Here is a 24,987-nt window from a genome sequence, read left to right on the forward strand (position 1 = left end):
TTCACTAGAATTAGCAGAGGATGGAGCAATAAGAAACAGATTGGCGGAAGACTTACGAAATGCTTTTTCACTGAGGTCTCAGTGTTGCGTTGACTTTTTTTTCCAGTTTTGTGCCGTTAAATATTTCATAGATAGATTTCTCTTTGTAAGTACTCATGTAAAAGTAAAATTTGCCTGCAAGCCAGCTTTATAAATATTGAAGGTTATTGATGACAATTTACATTTTTGAACCCTTCCTTTAAATCTGCCCATTGAGGGATTTTTAGAGACCTGTGTACACTAATAATGAATAATAATCTAAACAACCATCAATATATAAAATGTAAATGCTCACCAGAAATACGTATACATCATTTTGAAAAAATCCTCATCCAGTAATCAGTATCACACACCAATAAAACATTGAATTCTTTTTTGAATTTATTTCTAGCACACTTAAAACACACATTCATAGTACAACTTCAGTTAGAATGTCACACAAGATGCCACAAACACCCAAGTGAATCTGCTGTTTCCCAGAGCTCTTCTGGCTGGTTCTTGTTAATGCTGTGTGAGGTGACAGAAGGGTAAAGCTAACCAGTGTCACCTGGATTTCTGCTTACATCCATGGTTTCACTTTGACAGTCACATACATGCAGATAGGTATTCCTACACATTCAGCGGCTGGAGATGATCTGATATTCAGTCTTGTCTCCCTAAGGGGAGAAGTGCCAAAGTGGACGGAGGAAATGTGGGTACAAAGCTCCAATCCTCACTTGCCAATCCTCTGTACGACCCAGTCCTGTTGGCATAGTGGGCATCTATTGTTCTGCTTGACCCAGAGGGACATGCAGCAGTTGTGGAAGGAGTGGTTGCACTCTCCCCATACCACTGAGAGAAAGACAGAATAAGAGACGGTGATGTTTTGGACCTCAGTAACTTTTATTGTAAAAAAAAAAAAGCACTGAGACATTCCTCAAAATATCTATTTTTTTTCCACAGAAGAAAGAAAAATGTGAGGGTGAATATATGATGACAATTTTCAGTTCTGGATGAAGTGTCTCCTTAAGTCTTTGCTGCTTTAAATATCATAGTGTGAGACTCTCCTTTGATTTGACCAGTAGTGTGGAGGCAGGGCGCGTTTGATGACACAAATGAATACTATGGATTGTGCACTTGGTCAAGGCACTTAACCCATGGTTGCTTCAGTTGGATTGCCACTAATAAGTGTTCTGAAAGTCACTTTGGATACAATTATCTGATAAATGACAAGGTCATTTTTATTATTATTGTGCATTAAAAATTAGATAAATAAAGAGATACAACATGACAGAAAATATTGGTGAAGGGCAAACTGTAGTGGCAAAGGACTGTGGGTGCCATCTGCTTCTAGGGGCTTAATGTAATTTATTAAATAGGCAGGTAATTAGTATGCCAGCAGTGATGTTACAGTTGACTCACCAACGCAGTCCTCTTGTTTGTTTTCTGCCTGGCATCTCAAGCAAGCATCTGAAATACATTTTAAAATACACACAGTTCATAAACAAACCTAGTTCTTTGTATTAATTTAGGACAGAAATAAGTTTAAATCTAAATCATGTCTATGAAGAAGTCACGGTTTGAAGCTGTGTACAATTACAGTTTGATAAGGTTGAGGTGGACAAAAGGCTACATTTGCTTGTCTTAAAGTCCCTGTAAAGTCAAAATGAATTATGTGTTCTGAGTTTGTCACACCACAGAAAAATGTGTTATTAGCCACCCAACCAAATTTGAATGATAAAAAAAGCCGACACGTACATAAAATAAGCTATCAAAATCTTGAAAAATGAGCAGTAGTTCTCTGCTCTCAAACACTGGGGGCGTGTCCGCTGTCTGGACACAGGTTTGTCTCAAAGCCTCAAACTGCCTAACGTTACCTAGATAGCTTTTTGGTATATCGTTTATTTATAATTAAGGCAAATGTTCAATGCAACAACAAGTGCATTTTTGCACATTCAACGCAGTCTTCTGAACATTGTTCGATTAAGTGGTTTTTGACGTCTGCGCAGATGCACTTGCAGTTGAATTTGATGCAGCGTTTCTGAGCATCACAGGTGTTCAAACGTTCGCTTTAACATTCTTGAGCATTTGATTCAGCAGGTTACAGTATCATATTGTTAGAATCATAAATGATGATCATAAATGTGTCGATTCAAAGAGTTGATTCACGTTTTTGGGCAGTAACGTTATTCGTTACAGGTTCACTCGAACGTTTGAAGCAGATTATAAACGACATTTTTGAGCAGTGATTGTGGTTCATTAGAACGATCGATGAGCATTAACTTAACGTTACTGTTGCAGAAATTTTCTAATCTCGGATTTTTTTCTTCTTTTTTTCCTAAGAACTAGGTGCATTTGATTTGTAACATTTTGGGCACAATACGATTTACCAACGTTTGAGTCAGCATTTAACGTTAAACGACCACTTATGATTTCCACAAATGTTGTCTATGTAACCTTAGGCAGCAGTAAGTTATGTCATTCACTTTTAACAGTTCACAAGTTTTACATGTTACTAGTGTGTCAGACGAACGCTTTCTACATACATGGTCTGTTGATGTTAACCATTTAACAGTCACATAAAAGCTAACTTTCCTCAGGTAACGTTAGCCTGTTAGCTAGAGAAACACTCACCCATTACTTGAACCCGACAAATAGCGCAGGTGTCGCACTCCACATCCCAACTCCACATTGCCACAGCATTCCACTTCTTGAGGGAGAACATCTTATCTCCCCCTGATTTGGATCCAGAAGAACTGCTGTGAGTGTGCGCTAAACCCGGCTCATCACCATCGTCCATCTCCGCCATGGCGAAGAGGCGCAGAAACAAAATGGCTGGGATAGGCGGGTCTGCAGACACACAGATCGGTCTCTCAGTGGAGTTCTCTGTTAACAGGCCCCTGGCTGGATGTCTTAAAATCCATGCATTAATTCAGTATATTTTTAACATCAAGTTCATTTTTACCAATTGCTCTAATTTCTGCAGATTTCTCATTTATCTTCTTGAAACAAGAAAAATGAATAGAGGGATAAACAAATTGCATATATTTATTTTAATTCATGGAATGATTTTTGTAATAATGGTCAGCATTATAGTTCTTTATATACACACACACACACACACACACACACACACACACACACACACACACACACACACACACACACACACACACACACACACACACACACAATGTTAGAAAAAAAATTGTTCCCTTGGTTTTACATGCAAGCATTATTATTTAGCAAATAAAAATGTTGAAAAATGACAAGCAATTATCAAATGGCATGCACAAGAGTGCTGTTGTTGTGAATTTTAACATGGCTATGACTGCCTAAGTTCATGCTACTGCCGATTAATGCCAAAAGTGCTATAGATAGTGATATTTTCACTATGCCCCATTCTCCACTGGTTATGATGCAATTGTGACATCTCATCAGTAGGCAATAATATGTATAGGCTGCTGTCAGGAAAACAAGGTAAAGGAATAAATAATAAATAAAGACATTCATTAAAGTATACATCCATACAAAATAACGTTTAAAAATGATTTTGAAAGTTTTCAAATTCTAAAAGAAAAGAAAATCAGAAGGAAGCGTGCCAATTTTTAAAATCTGGTCAATAAAATAAAAAGGTCAATTTGCGACATGTCTGCTTTTACAAATTCTGTATAATAATGTATTGCAGCATAAAAGTAGCCTACATTCAGAGTGCTGCATACATTGACATTAACACTGACAAAGTTATACATTAAATAATTTTCATCCTTTCGGAAGCAAACTTTTCAAGGTTATATGACCCGATGTCAACCCTGTTACCATGATTTTGGCTACATTCACAAAATTTGGTCTAGTTAATGATGTTTAAAAATAAAAACCGTTCTAAAGACACAATTATTTCAACTTTTTGTCTATATTTTTCTCTGTATAGCCTACTACACAAACATTCAGTAGCCTCCTAATCCATTTAGGCTGCTGTCGATGCAGGTTCCATTGTTATGTTTGTCAAACTTTGTGAAGTAAATGTATTAGTATTAACTATGACAATAGCATATCCCCATTTAGTATAAACATGCCAGCGCCCATGAGGGGGCGACTCACTCCACTTACAATAAAACAGCTTTTTTCTAGTAGGCTGAATTGATTCTTCATGCATAGGCTACCCTATCGTATGTGATCATTTTAATTATATTTATCAAAAGTAGGCTACTGTTTTAATCTTTTTTTTTGTTACAGTTTTCCCCGCATAGGCCTACGGTGTCTAAAATCTTACAATAATTTATTTTAAAAATCATCTAATAAAATTGGAAAAGGTTTCTTCGAACGACTCGTAATGATGTAGCCGTGACATCATCACACATTTGATTTGTTGAACACACTTGACTGAATAAGCTTACATCAATCCCACACTAGAATTCGCTTCGTTAATGAAAAGTACTTTGAGGACAATTTTGCTTAACTCGATGATCACATATATTCCTAGTGAGCGTCTCTTCCGTGCGCCAGTGATTCATGAAGACAGCAAACCGATGTCCACTGATCACACTTCAGTTCATCAACGGATGAACACCGACTTTGAAAAGAATCCTTTACCACGTTATTGCAAGAGGTAAGTTCTGTTTATTGGACATTTTGGAGATAGGCTAGATAGAAATGTTGCAACATTAACAAAGTTAAGCAAAGTTTTACTACTTAGTTAAGCTCATTTTTTCCCAGATTTTTGTCATTGTATTTATTTAATGCTCTAGATGTAAGATAAATGATAGCCACCCTCTCTGACAAACTGACAAGTTAAATGTCCCTTTAGTACAATTGATCTGAAAACATTGATACGTAATTATAAAGAAATGACATAAATACTAACTCTGTTCTTTGTCACATAGGCTATGGCTATTTTCTGACAAACTTAATAATTTGGACCTAATGTAAGGTGAATTAGGGCAATAACCTCTGCATCTGCCTAGCTGGAACTGACAAACTACTCGGTTACTCACGTAACCTCAGTTCCCTGAGTTAGGGAACGAGTATTGCGTAGCTATACGCAGTGGGGGAAACTCCTTTTCCTCGATTTACTGAAGCCTTTATGTAAAGCGCATTTGCAGCTGCACAGCTAGAACATGAGCGTCTGGCTCGCTCATAGGCTGCGCTGCGGCAACTGCACATCCAATGGCGCAGGCGCCTCTGACGTGCAACCAATGAGATCACTCTGCGTCATACACGTCAGAGCCCGCCAAGGGGGCGTGACCTCAGTCTATAATAGCCCCCGAATTCGCCATTATAGCAGGTTTAACGACTGAAGCGACAACTTGCCATGTTACCATAGTGCGGCTGGCTACGCAATACTCGTTCCCTAACTCAGGGAACTGAGGTTACGTGAGTAACCGAGTAGTTCCCTTTCGAACGGTCACTTCGTATTGCGTAGCTATACGCAGTGGGGACGCCATGCAAAACGCCGCACTGAGTAACTGGCTGTCACTGCAACTCAGGACCCCTGAGCGTACAGAACAAGCCATAACCGCATAATTTATGTAAAAATAGACCAGACACCGTCAGATCTCCGTAGTATACATCAGTAGAAATACCCAATATACTACACCAATGAACCCAGACTCTGTCGGGGTTATTAGTATACGAACATATACCCAGTCAAGTGGGTTTATATATGAAATCTTAACCAGCTAAAGCGGGTTGATATCTGTTATGGAATATAACCGGCCGAAGCGGGTTTTATATATGTATGGAATTTATATATGTCATATAACCGGCCAAAGCGGGTTTTGTATATGTCATATAACCGGCCCCAAGCGGGTTTATATATATATAAATATAACCAGCCACAGCGGGTTTATGTATGAACTACAACCGGCCAGCAGCGGGTTTCATGTATATATGTGAATGTGATTGTGCACAGTAATATATGACAAGACCGGCCACCCACGGGTCTTAATCATACCGAAAGCACCTTCGCCTGCAGGGAAGGCACTTCCATATTATAAAAACTCATAAATGTGGAAGGCGAGGACCAGCCGGCCGCATCACAAATATCACTAATGGGAATGCCAGATGACCAAGCCCATGACGAGGCCATACCTCTGGTTGAATGGGCCTTGACGCCTATAGGGCAAACTTGACCCGCTGCGGTATAAGCCATAGAAATAGCATCCACTATCCATCTAGACAGTCTTTGCTTAGTGACTGGATCCCCCTTGGATCTACCACCAAAGCAGACAAAAAGCTGTTCTGATTGTCTAAAAGACGCAGAACGCTCCAGATAGATTCTCAGCGCTCTGACAGGGCAGAGAAGATTAACCTCTCCATCCTCTGCAGAAGGAGGGAGGGCTGATAACGTCACCACCTGTGCTCTGAACGGTGTTGAGAGCACTTTAGGAATGTAACCATGTCTGGGCTTGAGGATGACTCTGGAGTCATCTGGACCCCACTCCAAACATGCAGGGCTCACAGAGAGTGCCTGCAGATCTCCCACTCGCTTGATAGATGCCAAAGCCATAAGGAGAGCGGTCTTCAGCGAGAGGGGTTTTAGATCAACCGATTGGAGCGGTTCGAAAGGTGGACCTTTCAGAGCCCCCAGGACCGTGGAGAGGTCCCAAGATGGCACAGATGGAGGTCTGGAGGGGTTCATTCTCCTAGCACCTTTAAGGAATCTGACGACCAGGTCGTTTCTTCCTAGTGACTGGCCAGCCACCAGAACATGATGTGCTGCTATGGCTGCCACATACACTTTGAGCGTGGACGGGGAGCGACCCGCATCCAGCAGCTCCTGTAAGAATGAGAGAATTACAGATATCTCACATGACTCTGGGTCAGCCTGATTTTTCGAGCACCAGCTGGAAAAACCCGACCATTTCGAAGCGTAAAGGCGCCGAGTCGACGGGGCCCTGGCTTCAGATATAGTGCTTAAGACCTTCTCAGGAAGGTCTTTGGGTACCCGTTGAGGGGCCACACATGGAGGGCCCATAAATCGGGTCTCGGATGCCACAATGTCCCGTTCGCCTGTGTGAGGAGGTCTTTCCTCAGTGGGACAGGCCATGGGATTGTGTCCGATAACTGAACCAGTTCCGGGAACCACGGTCTGGTTTTCCAGAGAGGGGCCACCAGAAGGACTGGGCACCCGCTCTCTCTGACCCGTTTGATGACTTGTGGAATCATCGAGACGGGGGGAAAGGCATAAAGGGGACGGTTGGGCCAGACATGGGCCAGCGCGTCCCTGTCCTTCGAGAAGAACAATTTGCAGTGGGTGTTGATTCTCGAGGCGAACAGGTCGACTTCGGCCTCGCCAAACACCTTCCATATCAGACTGACCGTCTGTGGGTTCAGGGACCACTCGCCGAGGGGAGTGTTGCCCCGTGAAAGCATATCCGCGCCCACATTCTGGATGCCCGGTATATGCGCTGCTCTCAGAGAGCTCAGGTTGGTTTGTGCCCATAAGAGGAGGTCTCTCGCCATCGCATGCAGGTTTCCTGACCTGATGCCCCCCTGGCGATTTATGTAGGCCACCACTGATATATTGTCTGTGCGGACTAAAACGTGGTGACCCCTGAGGTTCGACAGAAATGCTTTCAGGGCCAATCCAACTGCTTTCATCTCCAGACAGTTGATATGTAAGCTCTGCTCCGTGCTCGACCAGAGGCCGGATGCAGGCATGCCCTCGTGCAGCGCTCCCCAACCCAGGTTGGACGCATCTGTAAGAACCATTTTCCTTCTGGAAATTGTTCCCATTGTCACCCCCTCGTGGTACCAGTTCTGCGCTCGCCAGGGAATCAGGGTTCTTAAACAACCGTGATTTACCATAATGCGCAAGTTGCCTGACTGCCATGCGTGAGTTGGCACACGCCGTTTCAGCCAATGCTGCAGCGGGCGCATGCGCAGTAATCCCAAGCGGAGTACTGGCGATGCTGCTGCCATGAGACCAAGCAGTTTCTGAAATTTCTTCAGTGGCGCGTGCTCGCGCGCTCTGAAAGTGCCTGTAAGCGCTCGCACTGAGAGCGCGCGCTCTGGTGTGAGTCGCGCTGTCATCGCTCTCGAGTCTAAAACTGTACCCAGAAAGATCACACTCTGGCTGGGGGTTAGTTTGCTTTTTGACACATTGATTGTGAAACCCAGGCATTTTAGATGGCTGAGAATCAAATCCCTGTGAGCTAATAGCTCGGTTCTCGACTGTGCCAGCACCAGCCAGTCGTCGAGATAATTTAACACACGCACTCCCTGATGTCTCAGGGGAGAAAGCGCTGCATCCACACACTTCGTGAATGTACGGGGTGCTATCGATAGACCGAACGGCAGAACGGTGTATTGATAAGCTTGGCCCTCGAAGGCGAATCTCAAGAATGGCCTGTGACGAGGGTTTATCTGAATGTGAAAGTAAGCGTCTTTCAGATCCATTGTGACAAACCAATCCCCCGTGCGCACTTGCGCGAGGATATGTTTGATAGTTAACATTTTGAACGGCCGTCTCATGAGAGCTTTGTTCAAATGTCTCAAATCTAGAATGGGTCTGAGACCGCCGTCTTTTTTCGGAATCAGAAAATAGCGGCTGTAAAAACCCATGTGTTTTAGCGCGGGGGGGACTAATTCTATCGCCCCTTTTGCTAATAGATTCTGTACTTCGGTGCGAAGCACGTGACCCACGTTGCTTCTCACCGAAGTCTCGAGAACCGCCTGAAATTTCGGGGGTCTGCGATCGAATTGGAGCGAGTAACCTCGCTTTATAGTGTTTATGACCCAACTCGACACACCGGGGATAGCTTGCCAGGCTAGAACACGTGTGGCTAGGGCTTGACACACTGACTGGGGCTGGTCGCCTAATGTAGGGGGACCGGATACCCTTATCATGTGATTTGTGCATACATTGAGTATTGGACTGACTGTACAGGCATTCGCGTGTGGGGAAGTCAGTGTTACAACAGGGGAGGGGCCGCCTAGTGAAGGGGGACCTGATACCCTTATATTGTGATTTGTGCACACATTGAGTATTGGACTGACTGTACAAGCATTTGCGTGTAGGGAAGGCAGTATTATAACGGGGGAGGGGCCGCCTGATGAAGGGGGACCGTGAACCCACGTGTTGTGTTTGTGAAACATACTCTTTTTGTGCTTTATATGGGTCGCCGTGAAAACGGCGTTTGTTTGCAAGAACGCGCTTACTGTTGCGGGCCTGTTTGCAGTAATAAAATCCCCAGCCACCTGAACTGAACAAGGGGCTGTGGGAAGTTTTGTTGACTTCTTCGAGGGTGGTCCGGCGAGTGCGGGACCCGTGCCCTCTCTCTTTCCCCTGCATGCTAGGACGACTTTGGCGGCGCTGTGTGAGGCGCGGCGCTTGGTCTGGGGCCTTGGCGTCGGGGAAGCGGGAAGCGCTTGGTTGCTCTCGGCTGGCGCTGGGCATCAGCCGCAGGGCGGGGCTGAGAGGCCTGCTTCGTGGGCTTTGTTGGCCGAGGCGTTGGCGGGGCTAGCTTGTGAGCACTCGACGCCGAGCTAGAGCGCTTAGGCAGGAAGTGACGCATGGCCTGGGACGCTTTCTGTGCCTCGGTGTATCTTTCTGAGAACCCCTTCACTGCCGGGCCGAAGAGGCCGGTGCTGGATACTGGGGCGTCGAGGAACTTTGTTCTCTCCGCGTCCTTAATGTCAGTGAGGGTAAGCCAGAGGTGGCGCTCGAGCACGACCAAACTCGCCATATTCCTCCCGATAGCCTGCGCTGTGGCCTTAGTAGCTCTCAGGGCCAGGTCTGTGGCGCTCCGAAGGTCCCGAAAAGCCTCAGGGTCCGGGCCAGCCTCGTCCATAGACCGGAGGAGTTTGGCCTGGTAAACCTGCAGCACGGCCATCGTGTGCAGGGCCGATGCAGCCTGACCGGAGGCGGAATACGCGCGTCCGGCGAGGGCTGAAGTGCTACGGCACGGCTTGTTGGGATGCACAGCTCTAGTTCGCCAGCTAGCAGCTGTGTTCGGGCAGAGATGAGCGGCCAACGCCTCTTCGAGGGGCGGCAACGACTCATAGCCTTTTTCCGCTGCTCCGTCCACGGAGGAGAGCGTCGCGAAAACTGCGGGGCCTCGTGTAGAATAAGGAGTGCGCCAGGCCTTGGTAAGCTCCTCGTGTACCTCAGGAAAAAATGGCGCTGGCTTGTGACGAGGGGCCTGTTGGTGCCCTGGCAGAAACCAGCCATCCAGCCGACTTCGAGGGGGTTCAGCGGGCGCGGCCCACTCGAGCTCGAGGTCCGCTACGGCCTGCGTCAGGATCCGAAGCATTTCCGCGTCGGAGTTAGTCCTGGTAGCTGAGGCGTTGGGCGTTGGCTGGGAAGCCATGACGGGGTCGAAAGAGCCCGGCCATTCTTCCTCAGACGCAGCGATAGACAGGCTGTCGTCGTGCTCGCTAGGCCCGCCGAAGGAGACAAGGCCCGCCACGTGGGGGGGGGGCGCTGATCTCCCTCGAACAGGACCGGAGATGAACGGGTTGGAGAGAGTGAGGCACGCGGGGACGAGGCCGGCGTGCGTTCACTAACATCCATGTTCTCCGGCTGCCGTTGGCTGCGGCGCTTCTTCTTCCTTGGCTGAAGTAGGGCCGGAAAAGGAAGCGCGGGAGAGGCGGCGTCGCCGTCACGGGAGAGGGCTAGCCGAGTTCGCAGCACGGAGATAGGCATGCTCTCGCAGGCCGCACATCCGCCGGCAGATAGTGCATTCTCCGCGTGGTGAAGTCCCAGGCATGGAATGCAGCTAGCGTGTTCGTCCGCCTCGTGCAGCTTGCATCCGCACGTGGCGCAGGTCTTAACACGATGCATTTGAACAACGCTCGTACAAATAATACAATATACAAAGAGCAATGAAAAGGATATCGCCGGATAGCCACAGGAGAGACGGCGTCAGGAGAAACACGGTGAAATGTGTCGTCTGCTGAACTGTAGCTGGCTCAGGCTGAAGGCTTGTTCGACGGCGAAGGCTCAATAAATGGTCAGAGACGTGAAGTTTGTCGCTGAAGGAGTAAAATCTGCTATAATGGCGAATTCGGGGGCTATTATAGACTGAGGTCACGCCCCCTTGGCGGGCTCTGACGTGTATGACGCAGAGTGATCTCATTGGTTGCACGTCAGAGGCGCCTGCGCCATTGGATGTGCAGTTGCCGCAGCGCAGCCTATGAGCGAGCCAGACGCTCATGTTCTAGCTGTGCAGCTGCAAATGCGCTTTACATGAAGGCTTCAGTAAATCGAGGAAAAGGAGTTTCCCCCACTGCGTATAGCTACGCAATACGAAGTGACTGTTCGAAAGGGAACTGAAGATTATGATGTGACATTTGAAACAGTCAAAAGGTTATGTCAAAGGTTCATTACACAAATGTTTTTTTTCTTCTTCTTCTTTCATCTGTGGTATATATGTGGTCTGTTTTTGAAGAATTGGTTAGCATTTCAGCATGTTACGGATTTTTGTAAATCTATGGCAAATTTGACCCAAAATATTAGAAATTTTCCAAGATTTAGGCTAACTACTCTGGTCAGTCCTACTTTTTAGTTGTTGTTGTTTTTTAGAATAATGTCACTCAAAATACAAAGATGAAGTTGTAGATGTTCTTGTCTTGAATTTTAAAGGGAAAAATGATAATACAGATTTAAGTGTGAAGAAGAGAACATTGACACTGATTTATCTAACAGTTAGATGCCCCTTGGCTTCTGAAATTAGTTTTGTTCTTGAATTACAAAGACAGCATTAGTGTAGGAGGACTCATCAATCTCTGATTCAGCGCTGTTATTGCTACGGAAACAAACAAATTATGTTTAATTGAAATACTTAGGCTAGTATTAAATTAAGCATTTTAAATGGAGTCATTCAGGCACATTCTCTATTCTTTGTCTGACATATGCTACCCAGTTTTTAAACTTCTTTTAAACAACTCTGTTATTTCGTAGGCTAAATCTCAGATGATTCACAATTAGAATGTTTTTTTCAAAATTAATAAGCATCTTAGATCCATTAACATGTATTCAAGTATAATCTGAAAAAAATATTATAAACATATCATCTGTGTACAGTGAACAGTCATCCCACAGTGTTTGGACACTTACGATTTAAGGATTTCATTGCAATACTAAAATATCATGAACCAAGTGTGATCTGCAAACATATGCTGCTAGAGTTTTTATCTGAACTATCTTTACTATTGATATTTTTTGCAGTGACTTTAAACCAACTGTTCCCAGAGTCTTTTTATTTTATTTTTATTTTTTTTTACAAATTTAGGAAGTTCTTCTCAAGTTCACACAGGTGTCCTATCAGAGTAATCACAGGTCTAGTTCATCACTCAGCCTCGGAATCCCAGGAGGCTGATATACAGCTAAACATTTTATTAGTCAAAGCATTATAGCATGATAGTGGCCAAGCTAACTGGCTTCTTATTATAATTCAAAGTAGTTAAACTACAGTTAGTTACTAACAAATGTAGATAACTATATTAAAGCTATTCAAGGGGACAATAATTTTTTTAAATACATTTTAAAATCTACAAAATATCTATAATCATATAATATAATTTGTATTATGCCTCAACCTGCATTATAATATGTAATACCTACTGTATAACTGTATACATACAATTAACTGCAGTTCCCTTTCGTTGTCACTCCGAGTTACGTCGGATGACGACGAATGGGGTTTCGCTTAGAAAGCCTATCAACTTCGAGTATTACAAAACGAGCCAATGGCAAAGAAATGCCATGGGTCTGCGGAATTTGCATGGCGTAACTCCGCCCCACCTCGTGGGTATAAAAGGAGGAAGCCGGCAGCAAGCAGATATGTTTTCGCTTCGGAGCCAAGTGTATTCTTCTCTCCACAAGCCATCTCTGAATTGTCAGCTTTACAAACGAGTACCTCGAGTGTTGGTGTGACGGCGATCTACGGCGAGAGTGTGCTTCCTGCTGATCTGTTGCAGTGGTCTGCCAGTCGGTGCGTTTCTCCCCGGGTGCTTCAACACTTGAGTTTTCTCTCACTAAAAGAGCTTACACGTGGCACGTCTTTTTAAAGATGTCTCGCCCGTGTACTTCTGGTTGCGGCAGATTGGCATCGGACTCTGATGGGCACGAGCGTTGCATAGTATGTTTGGGCATTGATCATGCTAGAGCAGCGCTCGTGGATGACTCATGTTCTCTCTGTGGGAACATGACCATCGCGTCATTACGGTCGAGACTCCGTGAACTCGCAAGAGTGAGAGTCCCCTCATCCACCCCCCGTCCTGCGGCTGGTGGCCAGGGTGACCTGAGGGTTACGGTCTGGAACAAGGCGCCGACTATGTGTCCGCGACCCCAGCCCCCCTCTTCAATGACGGTGCCCGCTAGTGAACTGCTGATTCCCGCGGGTCTACCCTCTGGTGGCCCGCGTGTTTCAGTTGAAGCTACAGAGGAAGATGCCATGTCTGTTGCAGCATCACTAGGCGGGTTTGACTCTTCTGGAAGTGAGGGCTCGTCACAGCTGCCACCTTCCGGTGTGCATACGGCTGTGCTCGAGTCTGATCCGGAGATGACGGCCATGCTTTCCCGGGCAGCCAAGAGCATCGGACTTGAGTGGAGGCCTCGACCCTGTCCTGAGCGCTCGCGGCTGGACGATTGGTTTTTGGGTAAGGCCACCGACCCTCGTCCTCGGCAAACCCCAATACCTTTCTTCCCGGATGTGCATGATGAGATCTCGAAGTCCTGGAAGACCCCCCTGTCTTCTCGGGACCGCTCGCTGGTCTCATCCGCCTTTCCTCCCCTCGATGAGGCAGCTGCCCGTGGGTACACTGGGCTTCCCCCGGTTGAACGCTCTGTTGCCATGCAACTATGTCCTCAGAGTGCTTCTTCATCGGGGCGAGCCTAAGCACCCATCCAAAGCCTGTAGATTTTCGTCGACCCTGGTGGCGAAGTCTTACAGAGCGGCGGGACAGGCGGCTGCTTTACTGAATGCTATGGCCACTCTGCAGGTCTACCAGGCCCAGATGCTCAGAGACATGCACGAGGGTAGGACAAACCCAGGGCTCTTTGATGAGCTGCGCGCCGCGACCGACCTTGCTCTACGGGCGACGAAGGTTACCGCGCGGTCCCTGGGTTTGGTGATGTCCACAGCTGTGGTCCAGGAGCGACATCTGTGGCTGAACCTGGCTGACATGCGGGACGCTGAGCGGACCCGTCTGCTTAACGCCCCCTTGTCCCAGGCCGGCCTCTTCGGCGGTGCAGTTGAAGACTTTGCCCAACAGTTATGAGGCCATCAGACACATTCTGCCCCGCCGGCTCGCTGCTGCCTCCACCTTGCCGGCCGGGCAGACGCCTCGACCTGTTTCCCGCCGAGGGCGCCCTCCTGCGGCTCCCGCCCCTCCCGCCCGGACCACGCAGCAGCCTCCACCCAGGGCCGGTCGCGGAGGAAGCCGTAAGAAGGCGCCACAGCCCTCTCCTGCCCCGCCCCCCGCTAAACGCCGGGCCAAGCGGCGCTCCTGAGACGGGCTGCTCAGGGATGATGGTTGTTTCTCAGGAGGTGGTAGCAGGACCACTCCTTCCCCCGGTGGAGGGCCGGGGGAGAATCTTTTGTTCTCCACCCCCCGCTGCTCACCCACGGGTGGGCAGCACCCTAATGTGGTTAAAGTCAGAAACAATCCCCTCTTCCCTGAGCTCACAGAGTTCTCGAGCGACACAGAGCGCCGCCCACAAGCCGTGCTCTCCTCGCCCCCCTCTGTCCCAGAGGCGGTTGACACGGCGTGCCGTCCACGGACCGCTTCGCCCCTGTCCCCCTCTGTCGCCAGACCCCTGGCAGAGCAGGCCCCCGCGGGACGACCAGCCTGGTCCTCCCCTGGCCCCCTCTGCCAGGGCGCGGTTGCTAACTGTGCCCCCTCTCCGGGCCGCTATGCCGTCCACATCTGGGCCAGTTACTCCGCTTCGCTGCCCCTCCGGGGGGACGCCTGTGGCTCGCATGATCCCGTTGGTTCAGTTCCTGGGAGCCTTGCTAGAGCTTCCCCGTCTGTCCCACTGGATCGCGCGTACCGTCAGGCTCGGCTATGCGATTCAGTTCGCACGGTCTCCTCCCCGCTTCAGGGGAGTCCGCTCCACATTGGTCGGTGGCAATGCCCCTATCATGAGAGCAGAGATTGCCAGCCTGCTGGCGAAGGGTGCAATCGAGACTGTCCCTCCAGCCGAGATGAGGTCCGGCTTCTACAGCCCCTACTTCATTGTCCCCAAGAAAACCGGTGGGTTACGGCCAATCCTGGACTTGCGCGTGCTGAACCGCTCCCTTCACAGGATGCCGTTCAAGATGCTCACCGCCAAACGCGTTTTCGAATGCATATGGCCCCAGGATTGGTTTGCAGCGATCGACCTGAAGGACGCCTACTTTCATGTCTCCATTCTTCCTCGACACAGACCGTTCCTCCGGTTTGCTTTCGAGGGGCAGGCATACCAGTACGCGGTTCTCCCTTTCGGGCTAGCCCTGTCTCCTCGCATCTTCACCAAGGTCGTCGAGGCGGCCCTTGTTCCCCTTCGAGAACAAGGGGTTCGCATCCTGAGTTATATCGACGACTGGCTGATCCTAGCTCACTCTCGAGATCAGGTTTGCGAACACAGGGACCTAGTGCTTCGGCACCTAGCCCGTCTGGGCCTTCGGGTCAACTGGGAGAAGAGCAAACTGCCCCGTGCAGAGGATCTCTTTTCTCGGTATGGACATCGACTCGGTCGCCATGTCCGCGCAGCTTACGAGCGAGCGCGCGCAGTCACTGCTGACTTGCCAAGACAATTCGAGGGCAAGAGTGCGGTTCCACTGAAACTTTTTCAGAGGCTCCTGGGGCATATGGCATCTGCAGCCGCGGTCACGCCGCTCGGATTGCTTCATATGAGACCGTTTCAGCTTTGGCTTCCCGAGTCCCGAGGTGGGCATGGCAACACGGCACGTTCCGAGTACCAGTTACTCTGACCTGCCGTCAGTTCTTCACCCCGTGGGCGAACCTCGGTTTTCTCAGGGCGGGTGTCCCCCTGGCACGCGCTTCCCGGCATGTTGTTGTCTCAACAGAGGCCTCCACCACGGGCTGGGGCGCCATGTGCAATGGACATGCTGCTGCGGGCTCCTGGACAGGACCCCAGCGGCTGTGGCATGTCAATTGCCTCGAGTTGTTGGCAGTACGCCTTGCCCTGCACCGCTTCCGGGCGTTGCTCAGGGGTCAACACGTACTAGTCCGTTCAGACAATACCGCCACTGTAGCGTACATCAACCATCAAGGTGGTCTACGCTCCCGCCGTATGTCACAACTCGCTCGCCACCTCCTCCTATGGAGTCAGAAGCATCTGAGGTCGCTTCGAGCCATCTTCATTCCCGGAGCGCTGAACTGTGCAGCCGACGAGCTCTCACGGCTTCAGCCCCTCCCTGGAGAATGGCGACTCCATCCCCAGTCGGTTCAGCTGATTTGGGACCAGTTCGGGGACGCGCAGATAGATCTGTTTGCCTCTCACGACTCGACCCATTGCGCCCAGTTCTATTCCCTGACCGAGGGCACGCTCGGCACGGATGCTCTGGCGCACAGCTGGCCGCAGGGCCGCAAGTATGCGTTTCCCCCTGTGAGCCTTCTTGCGCACACTTTGCTCAAGGTCAGGGAGGACGAGGAGCAGGTCATTCTGGTAGCCCCTTACTGGCCCAACCGGACCTGGTTCCCCGAACTAGTACTCCTCGCGACAGCACCTCCCTGGCCGATCCCTCTGAGGAAGAACCTTCTTTCTCAGGGACGGGGCACCCTATGGCACCCTCGTCCCGATCTTTGGAACCTCCACGTGTGGCTCCTGGATGGGACGAGGCAGGTTTGGGTACCCTACCACCAGCGGTGGTGGCTACCATCACTTCCGCTAGAGCGTCGTCCACGAGACACGTCTATGCGTTGAAGTGGAACCTCTTCGTCAACTGGTGCTCTTCTCACCGAGAAGACCCCAGGAGATGCTCGATCAGTGTTGTGCTTTGCTTCCTTCAACAGGGGCTGGAGCGAAGGCTGTCTCCCTCCACCCTGAAGGTCTATGTTGCCGCCATTGCCGCACATCATGACCTCATCGAAGGTAAGTCGGTGGGGAAGCACGACCTGGTCATCAGGTTCCTGAGAGGAGCGAGGAGACTAAATCCTCCTCGTCCTCCTCTCGTTCCCTCTTGGGACCTCTCAGTGGTTCTAACTGCCCTGAAGAGTGCTCCCTTTGAGCCCCTGCAATCAGTCGAGCTTAAGTTCCTGTCTATGAAGACAGCGCTCCTGGTTGCACTGGCCTCCATCAAGAGGGTTGGGGACCTGCACGCATTCTCCGTTGATGAAGCGTGCCTGGAATTTGGGCCGGCTTCCTCTCACGTGATCCTGAGACCCCGGCCTGGATACGTGCCCAAGGTTCCTACCACTCCCTTTCGGGACCAGGTGGTGAACCTGCAAGCGCTGCCCTCGGAGGAGGCAGACCCAGCCTTGGCACTGCTCTGTCCAGTACGCGCTCTCCGCGCCTATGTAGACAGAACGCAGTGTTTCAGGACCTCAGACCAGCTCTTTGTCTGTTATGGTGGGAAGCTGAAGGGAAAGGCTCTCTCCAAGCAAAGGTTGTCTCACTGGATAGTGGACACCATTGCTTTGGCTTACCAGCAGCAAGGTCGACCGTGCCCCCTTGGTGTGACTGCCCACTCCACCCGGAGTGTGGCGTCCTCTTGGGCTCTAGCGCATGGCGCCTCGCTAACAGACATCTGCAGAGCTGCAGGCTGGGCGACACCTAACACATTCGCCAGATTCTATAATCTCCGAGTGGAGCCTGTGTCCTCTCGTGTACTCGCTTCAACCAGCTAGTACCGGACCCGCTCAGGTGTCTTCGCTTGCTCGCCATTCCACTCCACGGACTGGATACGTGCGATATTTTCCTCAGGTGAGCTTTTCCGAAAGCCCTGAGCTCCTCCAGCACTCCTGACGTCGGCGCCTGTGTCTATTGCCTGCGCGTCGGCTAGGTGCCTCCCGTGTGCATGGTCCCTCCTCTGAGCGACCCCCACATGTGTATTTCCACTGTAAGCCTCTATGAGCGTGTGTCTTTCCCTTGGCAAGCCACCTTGCCACCCCTGGGGTTGAAATATTCCACCTGCGGCTGGACACCCCAGTGTTTTCCATATGCTTCCTTCGGGTCATATGTGTATTCTCTAAGTCCCCCCCCTCCGGGCTGGCATTAATTGCATACTTCCCCTAAGCTTGGGATATGCTTCCCAGTGTACCTTGGTATTCCTGTAATAAATGGAGTCCTTTGTCCAGGCTGACAGGGATCTCGATGTACGCAGGGCACTGGAAGACAGCTGAGAAGGTGGCGTGATTAGACTGGTAACCCCATTCGTCGTCATCCGACGTAACTGGGAGTGACAACGAAAGGGAACGTCTACGGTTACGTATGTAACCCTCGTTCCCTGAGTAGGGAACGGAGACGTTACGTCTGCCTGCCACTTTCCGCTGTAACGCGGGGATCGCCTGAGCTCAGTCTTGGCTCCTCAGCGAGGAAACATATCTGCTTGCTGCCGGCTTCCTCCTTTTATACCCACGAGGTGGGGCGGAGTTACGCCATGCAAATTCCGCAGACCCATGGCATTTCTTTGCCATTGGCTCGTTTTGTAAAACTCGAAGTTGATAGGCTTTCTAAGCGAAACCCCATTCGTCGTCATCCGACGTAACGTCTCCGTTCCCTACTCAGGGAACGAGGGTTACATACGTAACCGTAGACGTTTTCAGCCAAAATTAAAGCCCAATTTATACTTCTGCGTCGAACTCACGCCGTAGCTACGTCTGCTGCGTACCCTTCGGCGTACCCTGACGTGCACCTCTCCAAAAATGTAACAACGTGTCAATTCTACGCGGACGCAAGCGCTGTGATTGGTCTGCTAGAACCCCTCCCTCGGGTTTCACATGTTCCCTCTGCATGTGTAATTGCACGTCAACGCGGACAACGACTATTTAATTTTGTCATTTGCATCATATAACCAGCCGCATATGGCTTTTCTGATATAGTAAACTTGCTCGATAGCTCACCTGGTACAGCATTGCACTTGCAAATGTAAAGTGCTCTGGTATAAAACATGAGTCATAATAAAAAAAGATCAAATATTTTTAGGATCAAGATAAAATAGCATGGGTGCTTCAGCAAATGTGTTTTTATCTCACAATTGCTATTGTTAATACTATCGGTTAGGTTTAGAGTAGTTTAATGTTGGTGGATTTTTTTTTCCAAATGCGATTAACCTTTTAAAGCCACTCACTGGACATTGCATTTCCAAACTACCATGATACGTTCAACAGCCAACACAATAAAACGTTGCCAGATTCACATTAATCTGTTTCAGATAAAACTGCTTTTAGCACCACTCACTGAACATTTCACTTTGAAAGTGTTGCGAAATGTGCAAGAAGCAAAAATTTTCCATTGAGGCTGGGTTGCTTATCTCAAACACAGGGCATTGATCAGGGTGTTGTATGTTGATTTTTTTTCTGGTGAAAAAAAAAAGATACTTTTTGAAGAATCTTTATTTAGATCTTTCCATACAAGAGCAGTTCCCTTTTAGTCTGTCATGTTCAACGTTACGTCAGAGAGACTGACGACGAATTGGGATCTTGCCTGAGATTGCTTCAACATCAGAAAAAGCAATTCCCCTAAAAGAGTAAACACGGGTATGATGTTGCGTATTTTTAAATATGTCATTCCACCCGTGTGTTTCTGGATGCGGTCGTTTCCTGGCCCCGTCTGACACCCACGATCTGGGCCGTAAGCGCGCTGAGGTGGCGTTCCTTGATGAGTCATGCACCCACTGCAGGAAGATGACCGTCGCGATGTTGAGATCAAGACTAAGATACCTTGAAAGAGGTGAAGTCCCTTCTGTTATTGTCAAGCTGTTTCTTTTTGTGCACAATTTCCCCGCTTGAAAGGAACAAACACATAATCAACGAAGGCCTTAACTGGATTCCACTCTTCTTTTTTTTGCATCAATTATGATGAATGTTCAAATAGGCAAACAGAAGAAATGTGAAAAACCTTTAACAGAAATAAAAATGCAAAATATGTAAATGAATTGCAAATAAAGCTTATTAAACATTCGTTGTTGTCATTTAGTTCTTTGTATCTCTTTTGATATGCAGCATTCTCAAATAATATTATTAATATGCTAAATACCCTTTTTGAGTATAATCTGCAACATACAAAATCCAGAAAATGTACTTTAACACTTTATCACAATGTGTGTATATGAAATCAGATTAATTACGTTATTTTAACAATCTGCTTAATCACACGTGAACTTCAGAAATAATATCGTCACTCTCTCCCGCAATTAAATCGAAATACAAACAAAAGTACACAAATCAATTCACCAGTAACTTAATAACATTAATATTTTGCATGGAACTAAATTTAGCTTGAAATAGTCACGTTATGAGCAGTTACAGAAAGTAGGTCATGGAATCTTTCCGTGCCGAGCACATACAGATATGCTGCATCACAAACTAATTCGACATCTGCCTCTACACAAGTGTCATTTAATTCCATTCACAGAAGTAAACCGAATTATTAAAGATCTCACCGGCTGCCACTTCGGGATTTGACGATGTAATGAATGTTTGTGCACTTTTTCCGTGTCTAGCTGTTCAGTTTTCGGCAGAGCTTGTGTCCGACTTCACAGCTTCAGGCTGTGGTTGCTCGTCCTTCTCATGGAGGACCCAGCATCTCATTTGGGGCTCCAGTGGAGGTCCGGTGTCGATTGCTGCATTGGGGTACAGGCTAGAATCCTCTGGGGATGAAGATTTGGCTGCGCTGCCCCCTTCGGGGAGAGTGGCATTGTTTGAGTCCGACCCGGAGCTGACTGCCATGCTTTCCCGGGCTGCCGCAAGTGTCGGGCTCAAGCGGAACCAACCACGTGTCCCGAACCTTCGCGGTTGGATGATTGGTATCTTGGGGTGTCCCGGTCTTATGCCATTCTTCTTTCCTGCCAGAAATCCCCCCGCTACCTCCTCAGCTCTCAATACCCTCGATGGTGGGGCGGTCAGAGGGAACGTGGAGATCCCACAGTTGGAGTGTGCAGTTGTGCCCGCAAAACAGCGCAGCTGGACAGGCCGCCTCCGCCCTGCATGCCAAGGCCCTCCTGCAAGTATACTAGGCCAAGGCACTAAAAGAGCTGCACGAGGGTAGTTCTGACCCCGGGTTTATTCAGGAGCTTGCCTACAGCGAAGGACCTCGCCCTCGACAGGGCGTCGAAAGTCACTGCGCGGTCCCTGGGGCAAACAGTGTCCACACTAGTGGTCCAGTCCATCTCTGGCTGAAGGAGGTCAACAAAGTTCACTTTCTCGACTCCCCCATCTCCCAGGCTGGTCGCTTAGGTGACGCTGTTGAGAACTTTGCCCAGCAAATCTAGGCTGTACAAAAGTAGACGGAGGCGATCATCACATCCTGCCCCGGCGGGATGCTCCTCTGGACGGGATTTGGCCTAGCTCCAGTGGTAGTTGACACCATCACTTCAAAGGGCCCTCTATAAGGAGCGCTTAAGCTTTGAAGTGGAACCTTTTTATTGATTGATGCTCTTCCCGCAGGGAAGACCCCCGTAGATGCCCTGTCAATATCATGCTTTGCTTCAACCTGAAAGTGTATTTTGCCGCTGTTTCCACACACCATGATGCAATAGATGGTAAGTCTCTGGGGAAACACGACTTAATCATTAGGTCCCTGAGAGGCACCAGGCGGTTGAATCCTCCTCGGCCATTCCTCAGCCCCTTTTGGGATCTTTCCTTGGTTTTGATGGCCCTACAGAGAGCACCGTTTGAGCCCTTGCAGTCAGTAGAGATTAAGTTCCTGTTTCTCAAGAATAGCGCTCCTGACTGCGCTCACATCCATTACGAACACCTCTCACACGGCACCTCTCTGGCAGACAAACGCAGAGCTGCGGGCTGGGTGACTCCTAACACATTCACAAGATTCTACAATCTCAGAGTGAAGTCGCTATCTTCCTGTGTGTGGTGTACAAACAGATAATGTGTAGGAGGAATGGCTCTGTGTCTCGCTTGATGCGCCATTTCGCTCTAAGGATGGGATACGAGTCCTTGTTCTGCTCCTCATGGGAGTTCCCCAGCTGGAACGTCAATGATTGACATTCTCCGTACACAGCCCTTTCCATTCTTCCACCCCTACAGATGCAGGAGGCTTGCTCAGGACGTTGGAAGGGGCACCAGTTGTGATGTCTTCCATAGGGATCCTAATTCGTCAGTTGTTCTGACTTAACGTTGAACGTGACTGACTGATAGGGAACGTGAAGTCCCTCAAGGAGGGAACGGAAACATTACGTCCCGTCGCCCTGACTCCTTTCCCTCCGCTGGCACAGCTAGGAACCCGTTTTCGGCTCCTCAGCGGAAATCTTAAAGTGAATATTTGCACACTGCCTTATATACCCGGAAGTGGGGGAGCAGATTGCAATGCAAATATCACTCGCCAATGTGCATTGGCTGGTTCTTTTACAACTCCAAAGTGATTGGGCTCTCAGCTGAGGTCCCGATTCGTCAGTCGTTCTGACGTAACGTCTTCGTTCCTTCCTTCGGGGAATGGGGGTTACATTAGTAACCTGGACGTTCACAAAGACTTTGTGTCTTGGATTGGTGATAGAGCTCTGACACTCCTTCTGTCTTGTCGCTCATTCTTAGTGTACTCTGTCTTGTTGTGTTTGCTTGGGCCATACACGCTTCTGTCCGCATGTGTGTTGTGTTCAATGTAGCATGCATTTCGTGATTATTTCAGTCGTGAGAGCTTTCATGGGCTGCACGTTCATGTCATGTTTTGAGCACATGGATTGTGATTGTGTTCACTGGCCATGTGCTCTTGTTTTTGTTATGTTTGGTGTAAGCAGATGGCACATAGAAACAAACATGACAAGCCATGTCTCTCCTGTCTATCGTCTAACCCCACCCTTCTTTTTATCTGATTATTAATTAATTTGCCACACCTGTCATCCCTCGTTACTAGCTTTGTGTGCTCTCCCTATTTATTCTCCTTGTGTTTGCAGTCCTGTGCCAGATCGTTGTTGTATGTGCATCATGTTTACCTGCTCCCTGTTGTCTTGCTGTGCCACCCTGTCCCTTGCCCCTTGCCTGGAATTCTCCCCCTTGGGGTAGTTTTTGTTTGCTTTATTTATTTTGTTTGCTTTATTTAAGCCCATATCTGTATTCTTAAATCCTCGCCTCATCCCTTTACCCCAAACCCTGACACTATGATCCAGTCCTTTATAAAATCTAAAATGTGGGCTAAATGCAAGGGGAGCTACTTCTTATAACTACATGTTTTGGTTTGAAAGTGACTTCTGTGAGCTGTGTTTCATACTTTGATACACTGTCTGAGAATAGATAATGGACATTTTTTCCCTCAACAAAATTTCACTATGTTTACACTGGTTACTTACCACTACTGTGTTTTAAAAAAGTATGTTGTTAAAATGTTCTTTTCTCTCTGTTGGGATAGGTGGAGCAATGATGACATTCAAAGGCACACATTGGCTAAGAGCCGGCGCATGGCTATGCGAAGACCGGCCTACATGTTTAACGCCCGTTACAATTGTCTGACCTTAATTGAAGAGCGTTTCCTAGAGGCAGCTGAGTATGGAAATATCCCTGTTATCCGTAGGATGCTGGAAGAACTTCCGGAAATTAATGTCAACTGTGTGGACTACATGGGCCAGAATGCATTGCAGCTTGCAGTTGCCAATGAGCACCTGGAAGTGACAGAACTCTTACTGAAAAAAGAGAACCTGGCCAGGATAGGTGACGCTTTGCTTTTAGCCATAAGTAAAGGATATATTCGTATTGTAGAGGCCATTTTGGGCCACCAGGCCTTTGCAGACACAACCAAACTCACTAGCAGCCCCCTCCAGACAGAGACACATGACGACTTCTTTGCCTACGACGAGGATGGCACTCGGTTTTCCCATGATATTACACCCATTACACTAGCCTCTCATTGTCACGAATATGAGATTGTGCACATTCTGCTAAGGAAGGGTGCCCGCATTGCACGCCCACATGACTACTTCTGCAAATGCAACAGCTGCCTTTATCACCAGAGGCATGACTCTTTTAGCCATTCACGTTCCAGAATCAATGCCTACAAAGGGCTGGCTAGCCCTGCCTACCTATCCCTGTCCAGTGAGGACCCAGTACTGACGGCGCTAGAGCTTAGCAATGAACTGGCTGTACTAGCCAACATAGAAAAAGAGTTTAAGGTAGGCATAATAGGATATAGGAAGAGAAAATATAGATTGTATTATTAACCCCCTCACTAGACATCCCCCATTTTGGCAAGTGGGGCATAAATGACATACACAAAATAAAACGGTTGCTGCTCATTCTGGATAGATACATGTGGCGAGCAGGACGAGGCCGAGGACCGTGAGAGATATGAGACCGGTGCGTCGCGCAGGTATTGCTCATTATCAATCATGCCACCGGCCTCGCGCCATTCTCCCACGGCCCTCGGCCTCGTCCTGCTCGCAACAATACATAATCAACATATATTTAAAAAGATGACATTTGGGAGATTACAGTTCAAGACTCATAATTACTCAGACTGCTATTAATATGGAGATATATAAGCTCAAACATAAAAACAAAAATAAAAATATTAAGAATATAACTTTTAAATGTATACAAATACATGTATTATATAAATGTGGTATTACAACTTATACCAAAACTATTCTAAATACTATTTTATTAATCATTTCATAAGCTTATATCGTGTGTTTTTAGAGAAGGCTTTACTATAACTCCCCTGCACTGTAATGTTTGTTGCAGAGAACTGCCTACTGTTAGCACCTCTTCCGGTATCAACACCACTTTCAACCCAGATTCGTTAATCCACCTATTACCTGAATTCTTTATAAAAACAAAAGAAAAGAAAAGGCATAATCTTGGAACCTTATGTTACTTCTTGTAACAAAAAAAAAATCGTGAAATAGATAGCTC

The 24,987-nt window shown here is 48.1% G+C and overlaps 2 protein-coding genes across 2 annotated transcripts in view; one reads left to right on the top strand and one right to left on the bottom strand.

Annotated features, from left to right (window-relative positions):
• Window positions 1-402: 402 nt before the first annotated feature.
• Window positions 403-2,878, bottom strand: rnf7 (ring finger protein 7). The gene is made up of 3 exons (XM_077248345.1): window positions 2,653-2,878; window positions 1,441-1,488; window positions 403-870 (listed from the first exon to the last, which is right to left on the bottom strand). The coding sequence occupies exons 1-3, from the start codon at window positions 2,825-2,827 to the stop codon at window positions 752-754; spliced, it is 342 nt and encodes a 113-aa protein (XP_077104460.1). The 5' UTR covers window positions 2,828-2,878; the 3' UTR covers window positions 403-751.
• Window positions 2,879-4,398: 1,520 nt separating this feature from the next.
• The window catches only part of trpc6b (transient receptor potential cation channel, subfamily C, member 6b), a 43,129-nt gene continuing 22,540 nt past the window's right edge, over window positions 4,399-24,987 (top strand). The window contains exons 1-2 of the mRNA XM_077248325.1: window positions 4,399-4,627; window positions 23,489-24,245. Of these exons, the coding sequence (XP_077104440.1) occupies window positions 4,446-4,627; window positions 23,489-24,245 (939 nt within the window). The 5' untranslated portion in view covers window positions 4,399-4,445. The remainder of the gene's footprint in view (window positions 4,628-23,488; window positions 24,246-24,987) is intronic.

This window comes from Siphateles boraxobius, unplaced genomic scaffold (genome assembly GCF_051911475.1).
Source record: "Siphateles boraxobius isolate OS27281-9 unplaced genomic scaffold, OSU_SipBor_1 30, whole genome shotgun sequence".
NCBI classification, from domain to species: domain Eukaryota; kingdom Metazoa; phylum Chordata; class Actinopteri; order Cypriniformes; family Leuciscidae; genus Siphateles; species Siphateles boraxobius.

Bases quoted from the DNA above. Each gene is read 5' to 3' on its own strand.
- rnf7 (XM_077248345.1), bottom strand. From the start codon at position 2,827: ATGGCGGAGATGGACGATGGTGATGAGCCGGGTTTAGCGCACACTCAC. The intron at 1,489-2,652 runs GTGAGTGTTTCT...AATGTATTTCAG, and splicing joins TTGTCGGGTTCAAGTAATGG to ATGCTTGCTTGAGATGCCAG. The intron at 871-1,440 runs GTGAGTCAACTG...TCTTTCTCTCAG, and splicing joins CAAACAAGAGGACTGCGTTG to TGGTATGGGGAGAGTGCAAC.